This window comes from Aplidium turbinatum, chromosome 1, assembly GCF_918807975.1.
Source record: "Aplidium turbinatum chromosome 1, kaAplTurb1.1, whole genome shotgun sequence".
NCBI classification, from domain to species: domain Eukaryota; kingdom Metazoa; phylum Chordata; class Ascidiacea; order Aplousobranchia; family Polyclinidae; genus Aplidium; species Aplidium turbinatum.
Window position 1 is genome coordinate 33,891,221 of NC_137472.1, and position 25,534 is coordinate 33,916,754.

The window sequence follows — 25,534 nt, forward strand, 5'->3', positions numbered from 1 at the left end:
AGAAAATAAAAGCTAGTGAATTTTATTTTAACAATTTATGTGAGTAAAAAAAATAAAGACAGTTGCTACTGTAGGCTAGCCCAGGCCCGGATTTAGGGGGGCAGAGGGTGCAGGCGCCCCGGGCTCCCCTTTGAAGGGCCCCCGACGTGGAAAAAATGTGACTTTGTATTATTATTATTTTTTTTTTCTTTAAGCCTTTGAAGTTACTAAAAATGCTGTGCAGTACTGGATAATGCTACTGTAGACGCAGAAGTGGTTTTTTACACGGGGGGCCCCAATCTAAAAGTGCCCCGGGTCCCCAATCAGCTAACTCTGGCCCTGGGCTAGCCTATATAGGCTACTTGAGCATAGGTCGATCTCCTGTACGTAGCCTATAAGTCGAACCCCTACTTTTGAGCTGAAAATCTGTGATATTTCCTTCTCCCGTGTGTAAGTCGAATAGCTTATTCCCGACACTACCATTCGATGGTTCATCGAAGTGTAGCCTAACGTTTCATGTTGAAATGTCGCATTCTAGTTAAGCTGAACTTAAACAGTGGTTGAAGTCAGAAAGTCGATTTGTATTGTTGCCACGTTAGCCTAAACTTATAAACCACTGTGAGGCTGTGAAAACGCAAGATATAAAACTAACCTAATTCTTAGAAGAAAAAAAATGCTGTGCAGCACCAATAGCTAAGATATTACTTGTGAGAAAATTCGGTAAAAAGTAAAAGTAGCCAAGCTTGCTGTAGCCTAATTTCTAATTACAGTTAGACATGTGTCGTTTTAATACAAAATCATTTGTCTTAATTTAAAATCATTTTGTTGCCAGTGTGAATTCGAAATGGGACAAGTTTTCAATAATAATTAATCGATAGGCTACTTCTTTGTGGGCTATAAAGGCTTCCTTTTTGCCAGTCTAACAAGTTTGAGAAACTCCGTTTTTTATGCTGCCACCCTTGAGACAGAGGAGGTGATGTTTTTAGTCGCTAGATGTCAAACTTCCATAAAAAGTGTTTTGTAGGCTATAATAAAAAAAATAAAAATAAACAATATTTTTAATACTACAAAAATTGCTCAATGCAATGTAAAAAACCCAGCAAGCAATCGAATCAATACAATACAGTAGCTAATCTCACAGCTTGTTGCACCCTTATGGGATACCTGGAAGGTTTTTCAAATATAATATTGGAATATTTCTACTTGAATATGAGCCAACATTCTGTTTTATTTCTTTCTCAATGAAAAAACGTTGCCTCAAAACGCTTTTGTTTTAATAAAAAGTTGATCTTAACCAAACACCATTATTGAAAAAACACCTTGCAGAGTGGTCAAATTTGAGGAAATTTGCAAAGAAATAGCCTACACAAGAGGTGTACGGAATTAGGTTTTCTAGACTCCAGGAGTCCAGAAAGGACTTGCTTAAAGTCCGATTCCGAAGTTTGTGTCTCCAACTCCACTCCTGTTCCAATTTTTTTGGGGAATATTGACTCCAAACTCTTATTTCACTCTGACACCAATCTCACTCTGAAAATCTCAATAGCCTAAGGGTAAAACAATCAGTTGAGGTATTTAGGAAAGTAGGAACTAGGCCTATATTTGCGTTAAAAGAGTGTTTTGCGCGAAATGTTTTATTTCTTGTTGATGCAGAATTAAACTAGGCTATATAGTCTTTAACTTATTTAGAATTAAATTTTTGTAAAAAATTATTCCTAAACAGTTTATGTAGGCTAATGACAAAGTCTACTTTTATTATGTTAAGTAGGTAGGTCTTTTATTTTTTAGTAGTACTGTATAGTGGTTTATCACAAACGTAAGCTAAGAATCAAGTGAAGCATGAGTTTGGACACATTGTTTGAACAAATTTTGAAGTCCGAACAAAATGCTGAACATCGTCATGCCAAAATCATTGAAGTTGACAGACAAATTTTGTCTTATGAAAAACAAGCAGAGGATTTAGAAAACTTCATTGCTGAGGCGAAGTTAAAAATGAGACAGGAAAATCTTTGCCTGCTGTATGAAGAACAAGCTGAGCAAGAAGTTCTCACCAAACAGTACGATAGTTTGTTGTTTCAGCGAGATAAATTAAAAAAGAATATCGAGGAAGCTAACATAACTCTTTGCGAGGCAAGCCAAGACAAAGAAAAAAAGCTTGACAAGTTTATAGGCGACCTTGACAACTTTACAAAAAAATTTGATTTTGTTAGTACAGAAGCAAAAAACTGTCAGAAGAGATGCGTGGAGGAACTTCAAGTTTTGCAAAAAGAGGAAGAAACGATTTTGTTGAAATTGAACGATGCAAAACTTAAAAGAAGTGAATTCAGTTCAATGGTTGAGAACAAAGTTTGTTTAGAAGCAGAATTATCTCACCTTCGAGCTAATATTATCGAACTCGATCAGCAATTAGATAAAAAACGACAATCAGCTGAGCTGAAGAAAAAAGAAATCGAGGCAATTGTTCAGTCTCAACAATGCGAACCAGAATATTGTCGGCTACAAAATGAACTTCAGGCTCTTGCTTGTAAATCGGCAAAAGATGAAATTTTTCGTCTTCAAGTTGAGTTGGCACAATTGCAGCAGATGGAAAACAGAAGATAAAGTCCGAAATAGCGTAAAAAGATTGTAACTAAGATATTTTGGATAAAAGTTATTTCAAATCATTTCGTTTCCTTTCGACTAAAAATCCTCGATTTTATTGCGTTACATGACGGAAAAATGGTGATTTTGTTGTAACAAGCTATCGAAACAAGACAATTTACCATTTACTCAGACCTTGTCTATGGATATTTAGAACAAAAATATGTTCTAAAAATCGTTTGAATTGCCTTAGTTGTTGCTATACTAACTTCTGCAAGGTTGATCTACATTTAAATCACATTCCTGTTCTTAGAGTAGCCTATTTGCAGTAGGTCAAGTCGCCTACAGTAGTTCAACTTTTATTTGACTTCTTTATTATTGATTCTCAGTTCAAGTTCTTTATTTTCAATTGTTTGGAAGCCCAATGATTTCCCATCGATAATTATTTTGTGCTGGTGAACATGTGAGCTTTCGATCAGCTTTTCAATGCAATAGCACACTATAAAGTTTGGTTTTCTGGTAGCCTATGCCTAGGCTTATGACAAGAAGCAAAGATTTTAACCAATACTTTATTTCTAAGGGTATGAAATTAGATCACCACACATAAGCCTACGCCGAAGTAGCCTATGTGTGTAGTTGAAAAGCAGAGTTTATTCAACAGAAACTTTCATTCGTTCCATCGTGAGGTCCGTTGATAAAACAACAAGTTTGATGTAGGCTATCAGCCTACACTTTCACCGCGCAGCTTGTGTTTACAGATTCATTTAGTGTCATTTACTCTTCTATTACGGAAACAGACTTAGTTTCTTTTGGTCTTCCATCAGCATGCGAATATGTTCGTGAATGACTCCATGTCCTCACAGCCGCATTTCGAACTTCGCTTCCTCGAATACAATAAATCACAAATAAAAAAAATCCTTGAAGTCCATTCGCAATGCTGGTCATGTACATCCATACCAGTGAGGACTCTTTGACACCTGTTGCAAAAAAATTAGCGTGTTTATTTGATTGTGGGCATTTTTTCTTGGTTATTAAAAAAGTTTGTTTCGATTGGTAGTTAGAAGCATAGCCGTAGGAGAGTAAAACATTTTGGGGGGGCGAACAAAATTTGCCCAAATTTTCCAAATTTTTCCCAAATTGTGTCTTTGCGTAGCCTATATATTTTCAAAAACACAAAATTACTCACAACCTCTGAGATAGTGCAGTCTAAGAACTCCACAGTCATCAACTTGGCGGTGTACAAAAACACAGGCAGCAAAACGTTTAACTTAGCAAAACAAGGCTAAATTAACTTTAAACTAAATAAACCATCAAATTGAAATAATTTTCTTGTGGCACAAAAATATGAATATATATTAGGCCTACCTGGATTCAACAATAGGGTGGGCCGTTTTTGACTTTTTTTCAAAATTCAAAAACGGCTAGTCATAAAAAGTGGCACATGCATGAAAAAATTACGTGTGCAAAATTTCATCAGTTTGAGGGTGCATCTTCTGCCCCCGCAGGGGGGTCAAACTTTCAATTTTTTGAAAAAAAGGGGGAAATTTCACTTTCCGTTTTAACATAATCTTTTTTATAATTTTTCTACTGGCTAGTTATAAATTGTAAGTGGGATGTAGGCTACCCAGAACTTTCCTATGTCAAGGCATGTTCGAAGCTTAAGGTTTACTGCCCCCGCATCGACGACCAAAATGCTGAATTTTCATCAATTTGAAATGCTATTTTGTCATTGCTCAATAAACAAACTTGTCGCAAAAGGGCGAGATGGTGTGAACGCTGTACGCTCATTTATGTTCTGTCCATTAACTTTGCAGGATAATATGATTGAGGTACGAACATCAGTACATATTTATGATAAAGAGTTACAAAAAAATGAATAACCTTTTGAAGTCAAATTGTAGAGGTGGGCCTAAATTTCAGTAAAATTTGGACCAAATGAAAGAATCTGCAAAGTAAAAATATTTGAAATCGGTTGTTGTAGCCTAAGTGTTCCAATTTTCTGCAATGTATTTGCCCGCAAGAAAATCATGTCCCTGTTACAGAACAACAGTTCCTTCTTGATCAAAGAACAACTCGCATAATGGTGATTGATAAACATGATAAATCGGCCACAAAATCTAATTTTAAATGTTTTTCGAGGAGAGTCGCAAGATCAGAACAATTCCGTTCTTTACGTGAAGACCCAGGAGCAGGCACAAGTAGCGCTTTGGTTAAGACACCTTTAACTTATTCAAGCTCAGAAACTTTGTCATCCAAAGAACGCTGCGAAGATTTTGATTATCAACCCAGTTTTGCCTCGGAAAACCCCAGAAAAAGCAAGGTTACTTCCAGTTTAGTAGTATTTGCTGAATCATGCGATCGTACTGGTATATCAGATAGGTCTGCAGCACTTATTGCTTCATCATTTCTACAAGATGCGGGAGTTGTAACGGATAGCGAATCTCAATGAGTCATAGATAAAAGCAAAGTGAAAAGAGCGAGAAAAAAAATGAGGTTTACAACTCAAATGGAAAGTAGGCCTATGATGTGCATAAATTTGCAAAGCATATATTTTGATGGCAAAAAAGATTAAACCATCAAACAAAATGAAATTGCTGGGCTACTTCGAAAACATTTCGCAGTTGAAGAACACATTACTTTACTTGAGGAGCCAAGTTATCATTTCATTGGTCATTTTACTACAGCCAACTGATCTAATGTGTCAATAGCTACCGGGATTCTTGAATATCTTGGATCCAATAAAATTAGCTACGATAATGTAATGGCAATTGGATGCGATGAAACCGCAATAAACACAGGTCAAAAAGGCGTCGTGATAAAGCTCCTGGAAGATCATTTCCAAAAGCCACTTCAATGGTTAATATGCCTACTCCATAGTAATGAATTGCCTCTTAGGCATCTTATAAAAGATATGGCAATACTAGCAGACCTGATAGCTTGACTGGGCCCATTATAAAGCAGCGAGCCACTGTCACACAACTAGATGTTGTAAAATATAAAGCAGTTCCTGCACCAAAGATTGAAATTGATGAAAATGACCTCAGCACTGACCAGAAATATCTTCTACACATGCACAGAGCAGTAAAAATTGGAGATATATCAACTCATTTCGCATATAGGAGTCCAGGTATGATGAACCACTCAAGATGGTTGACCACAGCCAATATAATCCTACGTTTATATGTTGCATCTAACGAACCGTCAGCTGTATTGGTGGAACGTGTGGACTATATTATGAATGTTTATATTCCTGTATGGTTTGCCATGATAAAGGAAAGCAATTTCACTAATGGCCAAAAACATTTCTTTAAAATTCTACACTCTCCTCAGAAGCTATCGAATAAACCCCCAATATCCTCAACAAAGTAATAAAGAGGAATGCGTTTTATGCCCATCCTGAAAACATTTGTAAATGTTTGTAAATGACAAATTTGTGTAAGCAAAATCATGATAACAATTCACGTGGAACTGTACACTACATTCCATTTAAGGAACCGGCAGATCATATTGCTTTTATTCTGAAGTAAATTATAGGTTGCGTTTTATAGCTGCAACTGATCAAACGTATAGGCTACTATTGCTTTTAGTTTAAGTAAGACTACGTCTTATAGTTTGTCAGTTCGTATCATCCTGCAAAGTTAGTGGACAGAACATAAATGAGCGTACAGCGTTAACACCATCTCGCCCTTTTGCGACAAGTTTGTTTATTGAGCAATGACAAAATAGCATTTCAAATTAGTGAAAATTCAGCATTTTGGTCGTCGATGCGGGGGCAGTAAACCTTAAGCTTCGAACATGCCTTTACATAGGAAAGTTCTGGGTACATCCCACTTACAATATAACTAGCCAGCAGAAAAAATTATAAAAAGAATTATGTTAAAACGAAAAATGAAATTTCCCCTTTTTTTTCAAAAAATTGAAAGTTTGACCCCCCTGCGGGGGCAGAAGATGCACCCCCAAACTGATAAAATTTTGCACACGTAATTTTTTCATGCATGTGCCACTTTTTATGACTAGCTGTTTTTGAATTTCGAAAAAAAGTCAAAAACGGCCCACCCTATTCAACAACAATTTAAACTGAGAATTCAACAATAACTGGACAACAGTGGCTAAATATCCATGTCATCAGATCATTTCAAAATCTCTAGCTCAATTGCAATAAAAAGCCAGACCAAAAGTAGCTGAATCTTTTCATTATAAAGATACTGTAGTTCAAAAAATCAAGAGTCAAGATTCGTAAATTTGCATTGAAAAAATCTCAAATGACAACCTAGTTACTTATCGAACTAGTAACATTACTTAATCCATGCTACTTAAAACCTTACAACCTGAAAAGAATTCTACAGTTTATCATACTATGCACATCAAATTTGCACCTTTGAACAAAACTAAATTGCTATTAATTAGTATGAATATTGATCTCATATTACAGTGAAGTTATAGCCAATGTTTTTCATTAACATCATTACTGTACCAAGATATTCTAAGTTCATATTCATGATGAAGCAACTACTGAAATCACAGGCACTGAACCAAAATAACTCATATAGGTAATAACTTCAAACTCAATCCTTGCCAGAAAATACAGACAACATCATCAATACTGTCTACATTGCCTGATATATTAACTGCATGAATTGGATGCCAAAGCAACATAACACTTTCCTATATATTTGATCATTGATTACTATAATATGTACTGTGTCATTATGGTAAATAGCCGAGCATATCAACCCTAGGACTGGCAAAGACAAACAGCAGTTAATACAAAAAATAATTTTTATAGAAATCATTTCAACTGTAGCCCACAAGTTCAGTTCAGTTCACAAAAACATGAAATCAAACACTGGAAAGTTCACAGATATATACTAAACGAAGCTTGGCATTCTCCACAAATTGCAACATACCAAATACAATAGTTTCCAAAATTGAAGATGGCACAGTTTACATTCATGGGAAAATTTTAATGTACCGTATTTCATACAAAATATTACACTATAACAAAATACAAAGTTTTTAAACTGGTAAGATGTTGAAAACTCATAGTAGCCTAAGATTGATTTGCCCAATAACTGAAAATTTTTGCCTAAATATTTTTACAAATAAATACATCAGTAGAATATAGAAAAAGAAGCAAAAAACCTCATAAGATTACCAGTAGACTACCCAGCAGGGTTTCAAAATTCCACCAATGAAGAAATCTAGTGTATATATATATATCCTAATGATTATAATGTATTAATAGTAATAGCTTACCTCTGCTTGCTAATTGCATTATTTTACATTTTGCAGATATATACTGAATCGAAGCTTAACATTCTGCCCAAATTGCAATATACCAAATACAAAAGTTCCAAAACTGATGACACTACATTTAACATTTAAAGAAAAATGTTAATGTATTTCATACAAAATGCAACACTATAAACAAATTCCTAAACTAGAAAGATTTTGAAAACTCATGGTAAGATTGATTTTCCTAATAACTGGACATTTTTGCCCAAATATAATTTTAGAAATAACTACATTAGTAGGACATAAAGTAAAAATCATTTAAGGTTATTAGTAGGCTGCCTAGCAAGCTTACAAATCTCACCTGTGAAGAAATACAGCCTATGTACAATGTATATACATGCTGGTGAATATCAGTACTAATAAGCTTAACTTTGCTTGCCAATTATGTTCTTTTACACTTTACTTTTTGCAGGTGTTGAATTGAAACTTATCATTCTGCCCAAATTGCAATACGTACCACATGCAACAATTTTCAAAATAGATGAAAATGCATTTTACATAATAATTGATTGGAAAATATTAATGTATCTCATAAATTATAACAATTACGTAAACTTTCTAAACTGGTAAAATGTCGAAACATCACGATAAGATTGATTTGCCCAAATAAGCGCAGTTTTTTGCCCAAATTCGCGGTGTTTTTTTTCAGCGGAGGAGCGACCGCCCCCCCTGCCCCCCCATCTCCTACGGCTATGGTTAGAAGTTACAGCAGTCACAAAAACTGATGAAAAAAAATAAACAACAAAGTTGAATATTTAAACGTTTGACTACTGACTAGGCTTCAGTAGGCCTACTTTTTGACACAATGCCTTTTTTTGCAATACAGTAGCCTAGTCCCCGCTATTTGAGCCGATCTCGGGACAGGATAGTTTTGGGTTTATTCACGGATAGGCCCATTAACCGTGGGCTTAATAAGCGAGGTTATTGCACTAGCCTATAATTTTTATACTTGAAAAAGATATAGATCCGATACAAAATACGCCACTCGGTAGCCTAATAGGCCACCATGTTAAATATCTTTTCGTAAGTGAACACAACATTTTAAATGATGGAAGCAACTATCTAGATTCTAGACTACTTTTGGCCAACAACATTAGTTCAACCAGGATAATTTGAACCATTCTCTGCTTCGTCACAGTTGTAGGTGCCTAAGACTACGCAGTTTACCTGCTAAAAGTCCAACAATTAATGGGAAGCCCAAAACAGGAAGCAATAAGGTGACAGACTTTACTGTTGCTTTTAAATGCCGAGAATGGCGAAAAGTCGACGAGCAATTCTTTTTCGATGGCCTGAAATTATCTGCTGTGGTGTTCATTCGAAAGATTGTGAAACTCATTCGAATCAAAATAATAGTGTTGACAGCTAACATAAGGACAACTGGAATAACAACCGATGCAACAAGCAGAGGCTTTGAACCAATCCAGCATTGATTATATTGACGAATGTCACCTTTAATCGACTGTTTATGACTAAGTGTGTAGGTGTAAGCTGGATTCTCCTGCAACAACATATACGTTACATACAGCAAATAAATAAACATCATTTAGATTACGAAGACTGCGGAATTCATTCTGTTATTTTTCAATCATATGTTTTGCAAAAGTGTAGCTGAAGAAAAAACACAAGAAACCGGCTATATGGCGAGTCAAATGTTTCAAAAGTGTCGCCTTACACCTGCGTTTGACCCTCCTGGTACAAACTTAATAAATTAGAGCCTGCCCAACATAAACCAGACTTTCTGTCTTCCACTAATTTAGTTCTTTGTTTATTACAAATATATTAGGCACGGGGCTGTAACTACGGCCAGTGTAATGCACCGGGGCCCCACATTGTTAAATGTTATTAAAAAATATTGAACTCATGTATTGAAAAAATATTGAACTCATAAAAAATATTGAACTCAAGTAAAGTTGCCATTATTTTGTCATAAGTCTGCACGTAGCTTAGGCTATAATATTTTTCGTGCAGGATTTTATATTGCTTGAGGTTTTTGTCGTAGTTTAGCCTACTTAGGGGCCCATACTCTAGTCACTAGATATTTGTATTTGGTTCCGCTGATTTTTTTTATGAAACTTATAGGCTACCGTTTGATACCGAATCAAATATGATTTTCCGCAATTATCACTTTGTAACGCAATAGTTTCAATTCTTAGCTATAACCACTCAGTGACAGTGAAAGTACTTTTTTAGTTCCAGTTTTATTAACTGCCGTCTAACTTTTATTAAACTTTTTAGGCTTAAAGTTGCTATATTATAAAACTCCATAACATGATACGTTCTTGAGGTTTAGATAACCCTTACAAGAATAGGCTCACCGGTTGCAGTTTTGTGTCGGTATCAAGAAAAAAAAATAGTAGACTACAATTATGATTAAAGGTTACTGAAAAAGTAAGCACCAAAAAAATGGTCACGCAACGCCACTAAAAATAATAGCAAGAATTTAGAATTTAAGTTAAAATAAAAGCAAGTAGCCTATATTTATTGAAAATATGTAGACCACAGCAGAAAAATGGGAAGGCCCACATTGGATGTTAGCACCAGGGCCCCAACTGACGAAGTAACGGCCCTGATTGGGCAACTGATATTTGTATGTGTCTGTCTCAACGCAGGTTATAAAATATTTAATTGGCTAGCCTACTACAATATTTTCTGAAAAAATTCATTTATTGTTGCTAAGTTAGGAACGCACTTAACTTTAAAATGAAAAAGAAAACGTAGGCTAAACATTTTTGTTCTTTCCATAACTTATCGATGTGGTACACCCACACCAATGCTTCATGAAAGCAGGCATGAGGAAAGGGGTCAACAATCGAGTTTGGGAACCACAGGTAAGAAAGCCTGTAGAAACAATGCACGAATGCAGCTAACTGCCTAGGTCTACAGTAATTTGTTGAATCTGTCTTACTGTAGGCTACGTAAAGTAGGTATTGTTGGCAACAGATTAGTACAAAAACACTTCACCTTCATGTATGATTGAGTGGCAAAGCCAATTAACGCAGAAATCAAAACTATGCAAGCCGGCAGAAGCCAACCTATTCCATAACGCATAGCTAAAACTGTTCTTTGCTTTTGCTTCACCATAGCACTTTTCAAAGTCTTTGTTACGAGCGTGATTCCTTCTACAAGCATCCAGCATACTGAAAATAGTCAAATGGTGTTGGTGTCATTTGTAATAGGCCTACACTACATTCAAACTTAATTATAGCTAGGCTATAGCCTATAGCAGTGTTTCTCAAACTTTTTTAGTCCATCGCCCCCTTTTCCTTAATAAGATTTCGCCCCCTAATTCTGTCAAGTAAAATAAACATTGATAATAGAGTGATAAACAAATTTGGTTTTGGGAATTTAATCAACGAAATTGACAGTAACATGATAATGTTCAATGGGATAGATGAGCTTGGCGACTTTCACAAATTTTGAAATGTTTGGCGACATCTTCGTAAGATATAGAGTCGAAGATCATTCCATTTATGAACTAGCAAGCAATTTTTTTGCTTTGAAAGCATCCATATCACAGACGAAAACCCCTTTTCAACCATATATGAAGTAGGAAGCAACAAAATCCACATTCTAGCTTCTTTCCAAAGAAGCTAGAAGCGTATTTACCAGCAACCTGGCAAACCAAAACAAATCGTATCGATCATTTACGATCATTAAGTAACCTTCTCGAAGTTACTAGACCAAACAACCTGCTATAAATAGTGGTGTAATTTGCGAAAATGATTTTTATTATGAGTTGTAGATTGTTGTTGTAGTAGTTGGTAATAGGTGCAGAGATTATTGTTGATTAAGAGTTGAAGTAATTGAATACAAGTAGGTGAGAGTTGGTGCTGATATAAATTGTGATCGAAATTAGAGTTACATGAGAAGCTGTGAGTGAACTTCGTTAAAGTCCTTGAAGAATTTTCATGTATCATTTCACTAGTAGAACTATTCGACATTTAATTGACTGCCTTTCGGTAATATCCCATTAAACTACGTCATTAAACCTTTCCGAGTCTCTTTCCTGGTAAGAGATAGAAAGAAATCGTGACAGTTGGCTAGCACTAACAGCATTTGAAGGTAGGTCTAATCAGTAATTTTCAGTGGACTGGAGTGCAATTGTATTGGAACTGTCTAAGTGTGTAATAAAATATCAACAGCAAATTTTGTTTTCACCAAGTTAGCGTATTTAAAATATTGTGGGGAGTTTTATTCCATGGTTAGCCTATAGCTTAAACTTGAATTACGAAAAAACATCAGGAGGCCTAAAACTGACCGAGGGGAGCAACTCCTTGGGGATTCCTGTCAGTAGAAGCTGTAGAGCCAACGCCAAGTCTCAAGAAATAAAGGAACAAAGCGATCATGATGAAAATTTCAAAACTAGTTTTCTCTTTAAGGTTTTTCACACATCATTCGTAGCATTCTCATTTCTGCAAATTTAATTGAACTTAGAGCTATTGCTGTTTTTTTTTGATCAAAGCTGACCTTATGATCATCATATAAAACTTTTTACGACATTTTGAATAGGCTAACACGGTAAAAACAAAACTTGATTTCGTAATGCTGTTGATATTTTATGTCCAGTACAGTTGTACTCTAGGTCACTGCAACTCACCGATTTACATTCACGGCTATCAGGCCCACCCGCTTATTAAGCCCAAAATCGCCCGGTCCCGAGTTGGGCTAAATAAGTGGGGACTACTTTTTCCTTCAAATACTATAGGCCACCTACCAGTGTATAGATCATTTTTCCTGTAGGCTATGGATGATAGCCTATTGTTCATTCGGAATATTTTCTTTCCTGCATATTTTTCATTAAGGGTTTTTTGCATTGAAGATATTTTTTATCTAGATTTTTTCTTTCTGGATTGTTACCTACATTTGTTTTTTCAATCCTTATTACCTGAAGCGAGCAAAGTAAAATGCGTCAAGACAGCAACAATTTCGCACGATCGGTTATGTAACAACGCTATGTCGTGACATATTGAAATGGAATGCAGTAGCAGCAACGCAAAAGTAAGGTTTATTTGCACTGGTGTGCGATCGCTTCTTATCTTTTCTTTCACCTTTGTTAGGACAACTAGCGTCACTATCAAAAATATTATTGATATGGATTGTGTCACAAAGCTGACAATCTGAAAAAGAAAATAATAAATAATTTACAACCTATCGGTTTAAAAAATTTCAAACCGATTAATAATTTATTTTTATCCATTTTTTGACAGAATACACTAAAATCATACTTATTTTTAAATTTCTTACCTTTACTTGAGAAGGTATCTGGTAAGTTGTTACTGATAACAATACTGAAAAAGCAGTTGTATGAGAACATTTGCAGTGTGCAGACTTGGGATCATTTGAAAACTTGCTTTCACATCCTTGGCTAGAAAAAGCTTTCTTTTTTAAATCTATGAATTTACAGACAAATCCAATGCTTTTTGTTAGAGATTGACTCTCAAATAGACTTGCATTTGATCGAGAGCTTACAGACTCAATTGAAGGGACGTTAGGAGGCACAATAGTAAAAGACACAGCGGAGTTCATTACTTTCCTCTTTGCACGATGGATCGCTGATATTGTCATTAGTCCTGTATCGTTTAAAACAAAGTCTCTCGTTTCATCGTTAGCGTTAACTGTCGTTGAATTGTCATTAAACATTTGTATTGTAGATGAGGGAAGGTGAACATGAGCTACCACAGCTGTCAATTCATCACCTTTCTTTGGATCTGAAGAGGAGATTTTGTCAAGACTGCTTGATGTGAAATGCGTTATAGATGTTAGGTTTGAAAAGCTTTTGGAATCTCCAATTAACCTGGTCGTGATGTGAAGCTCTTGAAACTCATCGTGTAAATCAAATTCTTTGTAATTAAGTGCAAGCTGGATGTAATGATTTTCAAGCTGACGAAGTGCTTGTATCGCTTCCTCTGTTTCAGAATATCTTTCAAAAGTCATCTTTGCCAACAAGACTTGAGCTGCAGTATAATAAATGACGTTATATGAAATAAAGTTTACTTATTGATAGTTTTTCAAAATATTTTGCAACAGTATTGTTGTCAAAATAATAATACTGAACAGGTTGCAAAATTTATTTTCGACCTAACATGCAAACATTGAAGTTATCAAGTTGTGAAAATTTTTTCAAGCCTCCCGCTTTATTGTTACGACTTAGGTAAGCTAGCATACTCAACAAATTAAAAACATAATATTTCGGTAACTTTAAGCTACAACAGTTAAAATACTGTTGCAATCATTTTTTTTTCATACATTGGGACAAATATTCTGTTCTACATTGGTATTTTGTTTTAGAATATTAATAAGATTTGTTTTTTCTTTTTGTGCCTTTGTGCTGAAATTAAAGTTATTTTCACTAATATTAAGCCGTGATCCAATGGTTGCCGACTCCTTGGATATCACAAAAAATTGCTTTTCCCTAATGGAAATATGTTCAAAGAGGCCCTAAAATGTGCAATGAGGTTATTCTTCCAGAAGACCGAGGTTCACCTTCAACACCCAGAAGGTCCGGATTCGGACCGCGGTCCGTCGGTTGAGTAACCCTGTTGTAGAGTATTCACTACATTGCCCTTATTAAAATTTTCTACAATTTCCTCATACACTACGGTAATAAGAAAATTACCATATGAGTCTTTTGAAAGCGATGTTGATTTTTCTGAAGAAAACATTGGTACTTCTGATGTAGCATGAGAATCTCCTTCAGAAGGATTTCTTTCACTAAAGGAATCAATGTCGTTAGCATAAAAATTTGTAACATTTTCGGTTTGAATTGACCTTGTCGATAATTCTGCACTGACAAGAGTTTCTTGAATTCTTAATTCAGACGTCGGATTTAATTTAAAATCATATAGTGGAGTTTTCTCTGCTGACGTAGTCGATGAATTGTTTCTGAATGCGTTGAACGGAGGATTCAAGAAAGTTGATGACGTTACACCCTTATTGAACAATTCTTCATCACCACGCGGGATTCGTAAAGTAGAATCATCCTCTTCTAGAACGAAAGTTTTTGACATCGTCTGTCTCTCATCCAATTTCAAAGTAGAAAGTTGATTATTGAAATAGAAAGTGGCGGATTGTGTCGCAGACATGATCTTGCTGGAGTTTTCAGTTACCGGTTTTGAATCATTTGCTTTCGTGGTATGGTGAAGTGTTTTTTGGCTACTGACAGAACTGAAAGGTAGGCCTATGTCAAAAGCAGGCTCTGTTGGAAGCGGGTGCTTTATGTCTTTTCCTTCCGCGCTTCCGGAATGCACTAAAGTCTTGTTTTCATTGCTTTCTGGTGTGACGAAGTAAACGTGAGTAAATTGGTTTGAATGTGTAGGATTTGGAATGTCCAATCTAGGCGAGTCAAGACTATATGTAATCGACTTGTTCACAGCAAGAAAAAACTGGTTTTTCCATGTTAATAATAAATCATTGGGGATGATTCTTGATTTCTTATTAGCAGATGTTTTCTTTTTATTTAGAGATAAATCCGCCGAATCTGTAAAAAAGTTCTTATTCGATTTAATTTAATTTTTCATGCAGATGCGAACATGTAGAGAACGGCAAAATAAACACACGAATTTGACACCAACAATAGGGAATGATGGCAAAACCAAAAGGTTTAGAACAGAGGTGTTCAAATGATTTCTGCCATGATCCACCACAGCCAAACCTGACAACATGACGAACCATTAAATACAAAGAGTAAACATATTGGACATGCTTTAATTTATATGGTACTTTATTTATGTAAATGTACCCTACAACATAGTAATAACTTTGTAAAAGTCAAAAGTGAAGTGTGATACCGCTGCAAGGTTGTTTCAGTGAGAACAATGATGAGTTGGTTTAGATCTCACAATTGCATCGTATCGGGGCTTTCTGTCACTTGCTGATATCCTCAAAAGTTCATGAAGATGAGCATTTTTGAGCAGGGATGGAGGAACCACGTGGGCCTGGGCCCACCTACTTTATTTTATGGGTGGGCCTGGCTCACTCACTTTTGAAAGCCAAATCTTTTTGAAAAGGTAGCGAAAGATTTGACCAAGATAACCTGCAGTTTTTTGTGATATAGAGAAAGTAATTTTAGCTGCAGCAAGGGCAGAGGATGCAGCAAACTTTGTCTCTAAAAGAAGGCACTAAAAACCAGGCAAGATGGGAATATTGATGTTAATTCTCTTGAAAACGAACTCAAGCTGTTAAAATAGAAAAAATATTTACATAAATCTATCAAAACTGATGCAGTTTTACCTGGAAATCTCTATGTTTAATGCTACTGCAAAAAGGTCTTCTTCGTGCCACAGGCTAGTGAAAAATTACTTAAAAAGCAGATAAACCCAAGAGCAGTTGAAACTATTCACAAAAACTTGATCGATCAGGTTGATCTCAAATAAATTTGCCAATAAATTATTGCTTTCAATGATCGTATTATTAACTTTTTTAGGAAAAAATTTCAAGTGTAATACAGTAGCAGTCACTTATAGGTGTAGCAGTCACGGGGAAGATGAAGACAGCCTCTACGTGGCCTTCCCTACAAGTAACTTCGACCAGAGCTAACAAGCACTAGAAGTGAAACCAATGTCTTCACCACGTCACACGACAACCGTGCCTACTCTAACGCCTAGCCAGCCCTTTTTAGGGCTTGCTCTAACGGTGAGCTCGGCCAATATCGAAGGGTTTTCTTCAGCAAAATCAGCCATCCTTGCTGAACTCTGCAAGCAACATCAATGCAATGTCCTCTGCCTACAGGAAACCCACCGAAGTGCTACACACCACAGGCCAAGAATACCCGGAATGGACCTCGTCAACGAAATCCCTCATAGGAAATATGGCAGTGCTATGTACGTAAGATCTGGATCACGCATTAACTCAGTTTCGTTCGATGATAGCAATAACACCGAATGCCTGACTCTCCACCTCGATGGAATAGACATCTGTCTAATATAACATCGAATAAACATCTGTCTATAAGCCCCCAAATGAACCCTTCATAGCAAACGATCTGATGGTGCAAAATAGCAGTACGCCTGGCTTGTTTAGTGGTGATTTCAACAGCCACAGCTCGAGCTGGGGCTATAGAAACACCACTAAGGATGGAGAAGCTGTTGAAAAATGGGCTGACGATAATAACTTGCAGCTCATACATGACCCCAAGTTGTCCCCTTCCTTTAACAGCGAAAGATGGCAACGAGGCTCAAACCCGGACCTCATCTTTGCAAGTCACTCCATCACTATGGGCTGTGTGAAGCACATATTGGATCAATCCCACATACTCAACATCGCCCAATCCGCCTCCGAATCAAGGCAGTTGTTACTCCAAAGGATGTCCCATATCAACGACGATACAACTTTCCAAAAGCTAACTGGAAGGGATTTACTTTAGATCTGGACTTCCACATCGCCAATTTACACACGTCATCACATAAATACCCTGACTTTATAGAAGCTGTACGAAGAGCGTCAAGACAAAACATTCCTAGAGGCTGTAGGACACGTTACATCCCTGGTCTGAATTCAGACTCAGCAGACCTCTATGAAGACTATAAAGAAAAGTTCCAATCAGATCCTTTCTCTCACTCTACAGTTGAAGCAGGAGAAAACGTGATGGCAGCTATCGCCAGCGAAAAGAGAAGAATGTGGCAAGATATGATCGAATCCACAGATCTGTCTCATAGCAGTAGGAAAGCCTGGAAAACAATTAAATTGCTATTGCTGACGGCCGACTACACTAAACCAGACCACCACTACACTGTATCTGCCAATCAAATTGCCCATCAACTCCTTCTAAATGGCAAAAGCAAGAATAACATAAAAAAGCAGTCTAAACCCCGGCTAATAAGACCTCAAAATGAACGCAACCCTCGTCTAACATCTCCTTTCTCAATTGAAGAACTGAAGGAGGGCATTGAATTTCTGAAACAAGGTAAATCTGCTGGATTAGATGGAATTCGAACTGAACAAATTAAACATTTCGGTTCAATCGCTCTCGGATGGCTGCTAAAGTTTTACAACTGCCTCAGCTCTTACCAAATTCCTAAGCTATGGAGAAAAGCCAAAATTATTGCATTGTTGAAACCAGGAAAAGACCCAACTGACCCTAAAAGCTTTTGTCCTATATCTTTGCTGTGTCATTTGTTCAAGTTGTTTGAAAGGCTGATATTAAACCGATTGCAACCTCTCATAGAAGACCAACTCATTAATGAACAAGCAGGTTTCCGACCTGGTAAATCCTGCACAGGACAACTCTTGAATCTAACACAGCACATAGAGAATGGGTTTGAAGAGGGTTTCGTCACTGGAGCTGTCTTTGTAGATCTATCTGCAGCGTATGACACTGTCAACCATCGTCTCCTTATATCAAAGATCCTCAATATCACCGAGAACTTTCGATTCACTAAGCTGATACAATCATTGCTTAGCAATTGCCGTTTCTATGTTTATTTTTGTGGCAAAAATAGCAGATGGAGACAGCAGAAAAATGGTCTACCACAAGGGAGTGTTTTAGCCTCCATCTTGTACAACATTTATACAAACGACCAACCAATCCATCCTGGTACAAGAAGCTTCATATACGCTGACGATTTGTGTATAACAAAACAACACAAACACTTCACTTCCGCGGAAAGAGTACTCAGCGATGCTCTGGATGGGCTGGCAACATACTACACGGACCACCACCTGCGTGCCAACCCCAATAATACCCAAGTCTGCGCATTCCATCTTAGATCCCGGGATGCATCACGCCAACTAAACATTTCCTGGAATGGAACCAAACTGGCACACTGTATCAATCCCACATACCTCGGTGTCAAATTAGATAGGTCCCTCACATACAAATCCCATATCGAAAAAGTAAGAGCTAAGGTGGCTTCTAGAAATAATATTTTGCAGAAACTCGGAAACTCTGATTGGGATGCCCTCCCTGACATAATACGGTCAACTGCTTTAGCCTTATGCTATTCGGTTGCAGAATATGCTTGCCCAGTGTGGGAAAGCTCAGCACATGCCAAGAAAATTGACCCCATATTGAACCAAAGCTGCCGTCTGATTACAGGTTGTCTCAAACCAACCAAAATCACGTCGCTGCACATTCTGTCTGGAATTGCTCCCCCCAACATCAGAAGAAGCGTGACCAGCAGAAAGGAAAGATCTTGTCAGGACATAGATTTGAGACACCCACTGTATGGCCAAACTCCAGCACACAGGCGTCTGAGGTCAAGAAAAAGTTTCCTTACTTCAGTTGTCCCATTAGGTCAAGACGATGTCGCCGCCAATGTGCGGGTTCAACTATGGCAGGAGGGACTGGCAGCCGGACCGACACTGGCCAATAAGGAGCTCACACCCATGGAGAGCCTTCTTCCCGGAAAACGTGAACCGTGGAAGTATTGGCGATGCCTCAACCGCTTACGAACTGGTATTGGCAGGTGTAAAACCTTGATGAGACACTGGGGGTATTCCATGGGGAGCACAAGTTCCAATTGCGGACAGGAGCAAACGATGCAACATCTACTCGAATGCCCTGACCTAAAAGCAAGGTGCTCTGCACAGGATTTGGCCGAGTTTAACGATAGAGCAAGAGCCTGCGTGATGCTCTGGGCTACGGCCGTGTGACACACGATGAAGAAGACCTATAGGTGACAGTTGAAGGAACCTTGTTGTTGTTTGATACTAGTAGGCCTATTATATTTGTATATTGGTGGTGCAGCTGTTGTGTATGCACACGATATTGCAGGCTGTGACTCCCGGATAACTTTGCTAACTGTTAAATATGTGTATATACCAGTAGCCTACCGGTACTCCTGGTATTGAAACTTTGTGGTAATTAGCTGTGCATTGTTGATGCCAGTATTATATTTGCATATTGGTGCTGCGGCTGTTACATATGCGCACAGCCTACTGTATAATGCTGCAGATTACTTATCCCAGGTGGTATTATAACTGCGTGTGTATTGTTTCTTTTTTATTTGTGTGTTCATCGCCATTTTGTACAGCACTATAAAGCATAGAGAAATAAAACGTAGTAACCTTAGCGGGTTTAACATACTTTATTACACACAAATATATATTATAATTAAAATAAACTCAAACGTTTTCGACACGTAGCCTACGTGTATACATCAGGAATTAAATCTGCAATATACATAAAATGAAAAATCGAAAGATAAATTTGACTTTGCACTGTTACTGCAACGACACTTTGGACTGAAAAGCACAAACTGAACAAATGATACGAGAATGATTACGAGTAAATTATGTGGTGGGAAACAGATCACATGAGGTGTAGACTACAGGCATTGGACAAACAATTAGAACACACACAAGAGGAACGATGAGCCACAGGCGAATAACTGCCGGTTGAGAGATGAATTGTTACGCTTGATTCTTAAGGCTTCCATGATCTTAGTCTGAAAATCAGACCTGCCTAGAAAGATGATTTTAAATTGGCTGATCGAGACATTGTCAGTGCACGTTTCACAAAAGGCGATGTGCTCTTTAATTGCACTTTTAGTTGTTAGATTTAAGTACTCCCCGGCCCTTGTCAACAAATGTCTGGTTGACATACCAATGTATGTGTTGTTTTCTGATGAGGACACACGTACGTGTCGAAAACGTCTGAGTTTATTTTAATTATGTTACGGTATATTTTTTGTGTGTAATAAAGTATGTTAAACGCGCTAAGGTTGCTACGTTTTATTTCTGTATGGTTCAACAAAGCAAACTCTCTACCAAAGCTTTATCACTATAAAGCGATTTAACAATTTTGTAAATGTTTTGGCCAAATTGGGCCCAAAAATGGAAACTTTTCGCTTGCTAGTATGAAAGGCAATCATGAAAAGTCAATGTATAAATGATATGAAGTATTTGTAATCCAGCAATGCCAAAGGGGGTCTGGGGGCTTCGCCCACCGGAAGTTAGATTGATTTTGACTGCTGCGCCTCTGGGCCCACTTACTTTTAAAATGGTTCCTCCATCCCTGTTTGTGAGTCTCGTTCTAGGTTGTCTTTTTTTACAAAATTCATTAATGAAAACAACGACTCACAAATTGCCGAATCGTTTGTCAAAAATGCCAAATAAAATTTTGCTCACAACTTTTCAATTAGCTGGCTTATAAGGTTTTTGTTGTTGAAAGTAAAGAAAATAATTCCCTTTTCACAACCCCATTACCAACCGGTGGCAATAAACATGTAAGGGTATAAATCGACAAGTCTTGTCGATTTCAAAGTCTTTGAATGCATGATGCTGAAGCACACCAAACCAAAATGCTTCACTGTCATCCACTCGCATCCCATATTTTCCGTTGACATTGGAAAAGATCTGGAACCGGATCGAGATCCGCCATTTGAACACCACCGGATTAGAATATGCATCGATAAAAGTTAAAACAATGTTTGTAAAACAATATTTTAAATTTTCACAGCCACCAAACCTAGAAAAGAGCGATAAAACAGCAAAAATTTATGTCGTGGGTTGTAAAAAAATAGTCTTACAGTTAAACTTGCAAGTGCAACAAGGGCGATTTAAACTTTACAATCCACAAAAGAAATTAAAAAGTGCAAACTTTCCCGAATGTTTTACTTTGATGGTCTTGAATTCAAAAATTTGTGGAATCCTACAAAAATAGCATAACAATATCTAATACTGTAAAGACGAGATCTAACGTTGATCGTCATAAACCTTTATTAGTTGTTCCATTACTGTAGCTAGAGCTTCGGTAGAGAGTTTGTCTTGTTGAATCATAGGCATACGAAGCCGAGTAACGTGATCAAGTTTAACATCTTCAAGTTTATTACATATAGAAACACAAAACTACGCAACAAATTAAGTATCGAAAGTTTTCGACATCACGAGATGTCCTCTTCAGGAATAATATACATACAACTTAACTACATCTGAACAAAATACTGTAGCTACCTCACCAAAATCTTTCAAATAACATTGCAATTGTACGTTAATTCATAAAAATACCTATGAAAGATTGACATAGACAAGCATCTATTTTCTTGCTGCAGACAGCTTTCAGGATCCTTCCTGAAGGGACTTCAAGTACCGCGCAATCACCAAACGTGTCATCATGGTAAAGCAAATCGGATTTCTTTTTAATGTATTTTGATGAAGATCCATCCATCCATACAATCATTCCAATCTCTTTGATTCTGAACAGTCCTGTAATATTAAAGTAAAAACCGTTAAAACTTTCTTGGCACCAAAATGTTTCTTGACCAGTGTAGCCTAATCAATAGCTGATTAGACTACATTATGCAAGGCCGTATTTACTATTTTTCAAACCCCGACTGAGGGCTTACCTCTCATTAGGGGCCCATTCATATTTAGTTCTTAGAGAATTTTTTGGCCTTTAATTTTACTTTTTTTTCCATTTTTGTAAAAAATTTCGCAACCTGGCCTCTATCTCGGAAATGCGTAAAGATTTTTTTCTGAAATTTTCTCTACGCAATTTAACTAAAAAAGATAGAGATGTCAGGAAATTTCAGATTGATACGATTTCCAGTAAAACAGTTATCACTAATTAAAAACGTAAAAGTTAGATTTGTATCTATGCGACTGGACAAAGGGTAAGCAGTGTTATTTCCATTCCGTGAAAAATAAAGACAATCGGAATTTTCATTGTGACCGGTTTATGAGCCATAATCCACCTACTTTTAGAATTGTTTACGTTTCAGAAAAATTGAACTATTACCAGATGAAGATTTCCACAACATGTTTTTTAAATATAGTCTACTTGGCACATTTGAAATCTTGAAGCCCCAGGCTTCAGCCTTTCCAGTTTAGTGGTAAACCCGGCACTGTCTGCCTCTATACACACCTATGCGCATTATTGTGTAAATTCGATTTATTGTTATGGAGTGGTGACTGACTAATAGATGACCGCTTATAATTTTTCGCTGCCATCCAGATTGGACCTTATATTAACCTCCAGTTACGCTGTACAACGAATAGTTTTAAGAATTTTATTCACTCTGTTTATTATTTAGCGCTATTGATACAAATAAATTGACTTAACTTCCCCGAACAGGGCACAATGCCAATACTTTGAATCTCCTGTCGCATTCCGCGCTCTTCATCCTGAGCTTAACTCTTTTGGTGTCAAGCCAAAATAAATCATAATGTGAAGAATAATGTTGAACTTCAAAACCGAACGAAAAAAAAGTCACTGATAAAATATTTCTAAACCAAGGAAAGACAATTTAAAAGTTTTTCTTCTACCTTGAAAAATTTTGCGTTGAAAGAATTTTGTTTCTAATAGGTTTGGAAGTAGGTTACATAATACGTTGAATATAGGATGTTTTAATAAAGTTTTTTTTTCTTCACACTTTGCACTCACACTCGATAAATTTGATAAAAAAATTGTTGTTATTCTGATGAAAATGAAACAACATAAGTTTCATGGAGGCTGTGCAAACTTACCGGGATGCTGATATAGTCAACATTTTTGTTTGAGCTTTGGGAGCCGACTGTCTATCAGTTTACTAGCTTACCGAATAAATTGTCGATATTTCCTCGGATTCAACATAGGCTACACGCAGATACAATAATTACGCAATATTATATGATACTGTACTACATGGCTCCCATTGTGACCACAGGCTTAGATGGTCAGGATTGTGGAAAGAATAAGTTATCAAGGTAATATAGTGGTACAACGTCGGCATAAAATTATAGGCCTACCCCAAATCCTGACCCTTGATCTTATATACTAAACATTTAACAAATCACGCTGTCATACCAGTGTATTTTATACAGTTTTGTTTAAGCTTCTTTGATAATGATTATGAGGCTGCAGTCCGTTAGGTCTCAATTGCTATTATGAGAATTAAAGATTAGGCTACGTTTATTCATTATGATAGCAAGCTGCATTTATTAGAGGAAACCTTAGTTTACCTATCCATGCTATGCTGACATTTTTCTTTTTCTGAAAAGTTTCAATGATTGTTTTTTCTTCTTTTGCGTTCTGAATTGAAGCAAGCGTCTTGTTTTTATTCAAGCAGTGCTTCCAGGCCTCAAATGCATTCACTTTTTCTTGTGTGGTGACAAGTTCGTATTCAAGACGAGACTCCATTCCTAAAGTTACAATAGTTCTCTACTAGTAAGATACCACATCAAAGGTCGCTATATTCGAAACACAAACAAACTTGAAACTAAAAACAATGAAATTCTCCCAGCGCTTGGATATGAAAACAGCCTACTTTTCTTCATCCAAAAATTATTTCAAAGATGTACTGTATTTCCTAATAAGCTTGATTATCATAACCAGTAGCGTTGACGGAAGAGTTCAGGGGGTACTTTTAGACTCGGACCCGAGATGATTGTAGTAGGCCTGGATGGGATTGGCAGCCGTCAATCTTCTAAGGGGCCCGGGAACTTGAAGAAACCACCGCGTATTTTTTGATACAACGCGTTTTTTTGGAGAGTTGTGATTTGGGGCCCAAGGATTTCATTGGTACCGGACCAAAATTGTCCTCTCAACGATCCGCGTATTTGTAATCTGCAGGTCGCTGCAGCAGCTTAAGTTTACTTGCCTTTTAAAAGGCAAGATTTAAATCGTCTGAATTGTTGATATAGATAGAAACTAAATCAAGTGAATGTTTCGCCGTCGACAGCGTGGCCAAGCGGTTTAAGGGTTAGGAAAATAGTCAATTGGATGATGTGGGTTTGATTTCTATCTCTGCCATTACTTTTTTTTCTTCTATAATTTCCAAACAAAGTTCAAAGCAAGAATCAACTCTCTGGCTGAGTGTTAAAAGAATCACAATGACTGCAGTCAGCTGATTCTCGGAAAAATTGTCTTATGTTAAAAAGTGTCTATAATAGGCTACCGGTCAAAACACCCTATCTGTTGCAGCGATGTACAGATTACATATACACCAACCCCAACGGTCCTCGTCATAACATGTAGTAGGCCTACTTTAGTATTAGCCTAAAGCTATTACTTACCTGAAACAAAATAGTCCAATAAAGTCACAAACATTAAAGCTTGTAATTTCATTTTCATTTTCTTACTCTGTTAAGTTTATTAAACGTGGTTGCGGAGGCAAACAAGCAAGTTAATCTAAAAATTCCATTTTTATTAAACTCTCCAGACTAGTCTTTGTTAAACTCTCCTGACTAGTCTTAGTTAAACTCGTTTAAAATCACCAGAAAAACTCAAGAATATTTAAATTTATAGACTATAAATTAACAAAGCAAAGTTTTAAACAAGGAAATCAACTATCTGGAAAAAGATCCACAAAGTGTTTTAAGCCACGTTTTGCATCGTGTAGAATGTAAATCTAAGGTGCGATATAGCCTATATTTTAATTCCTAACATTTTGGAGTAGGCTATCTTCCACAGATAAAAATTGGAAAAGCTTACTGTTGCCTACATCCCGCAAAGTTCAGTGGATTTCTATCAAAAAAATGATGGGAAATGCCATTTGTGCGATGTTTGACACGCATGCTATTGGCCTAGCAATCGAAAGAAGAATGGAAAACTAAAAACAAGGAAGTCTCAAACACAGTCAGTAAGATTAGCATCTTCTGCTTGAACATTTCTGAATAAGGAATTTCATCAAGCTTACGATCAGTAGCCTACATTTAACTTTATAAAAATGTTATCATCTTCTTCCTGTCACGCTGAACCTTGGTTTAGTAAAGTGATTATAAATTTGACAGGCAAAGTTGTGCCTGCAAATACCCATCATCGCGTTTG

General features: G+C 36.8%; 2 protein-coding genes across 2 annotated transcripts; one reads left to right on the plus strand and one right to left on the minus strand.

Moving 5' to 3' along the window:
* Nucleotides 1-1,710: 1,710 nt before the first annotated feature.
* Nucleotides 1,711-4,009, plus strand: LOC145781077 (coiled-coil domain-containing protein 172-like). The gene has a single exon (XM_082592830.1). It carries the CDS (start codon nt 1,816-1,818, stop codon nt 2,575-2,577), a length of 762 nt encoding a protein of 253 aa, XP_082448956.1. The 5' UTR covers nt 1,711-1,815; the 3' UTR covers nt 2,578-4,009.
* On the minus strand, nt 3,307-23,905 carry LOC145765079 (adhesion G protein-coupled receptor L4-like). Its single transcript, XM_082576824.1, has 7 exons — nt 23,728-23,905; nt 21,796-21,993; nt 13,096-13,805; nt 12,737-12,968; nt 10,813-10,988; nt 9,019-9,349; nt 3,307-3,533 (listed from the first exon to the last, which is right to left on the minus strand). The coding sequence occupies exons 1-7, from the start codon at nt 23,903-23,905 to the stop codon at nt 3,331-3,333; spliced, it is 2,028 nt and encodes a 675-aa protein (XP_082432950.1). The 3' UTR covers nt 3,307-3,330.
* Between the last annotated feature and the right edge of the window lie 1,629 nt (nt 23,906-25,534).

Bases quoted from the DNA above. Each gene is read 5' to 3' on its own strand.
- LOC145781077 (XM_082592830.1), top strand. From the start codon at position 1,816: ATGAGTTTGGACACATTGTTTGAACAAATTTTGAAGTCCGAACAAAAT.
- LOC145765079 (XM_082576824.1), bottom strand. From the start codon at position 23,905: ATGGAGTCTCGTCTTGAATACGAACTTGTCACCACACAAGAAAAAGTG. The intron at 13,806-21,795 runs GTATTTTTATGA...ATTATACTGCAG, and splicing joins TCTATGTCAATCTTTCATAG to CTCAAGTCTTGTTGGCAAAG. The intron at 3,534-9,018 runs GTAAACTGCGTA...TTTTTGCAACAG, and splicing joins AATTGTTGGACTTTTAGCAG to GTGTCAAAGAGTCCTCACTG.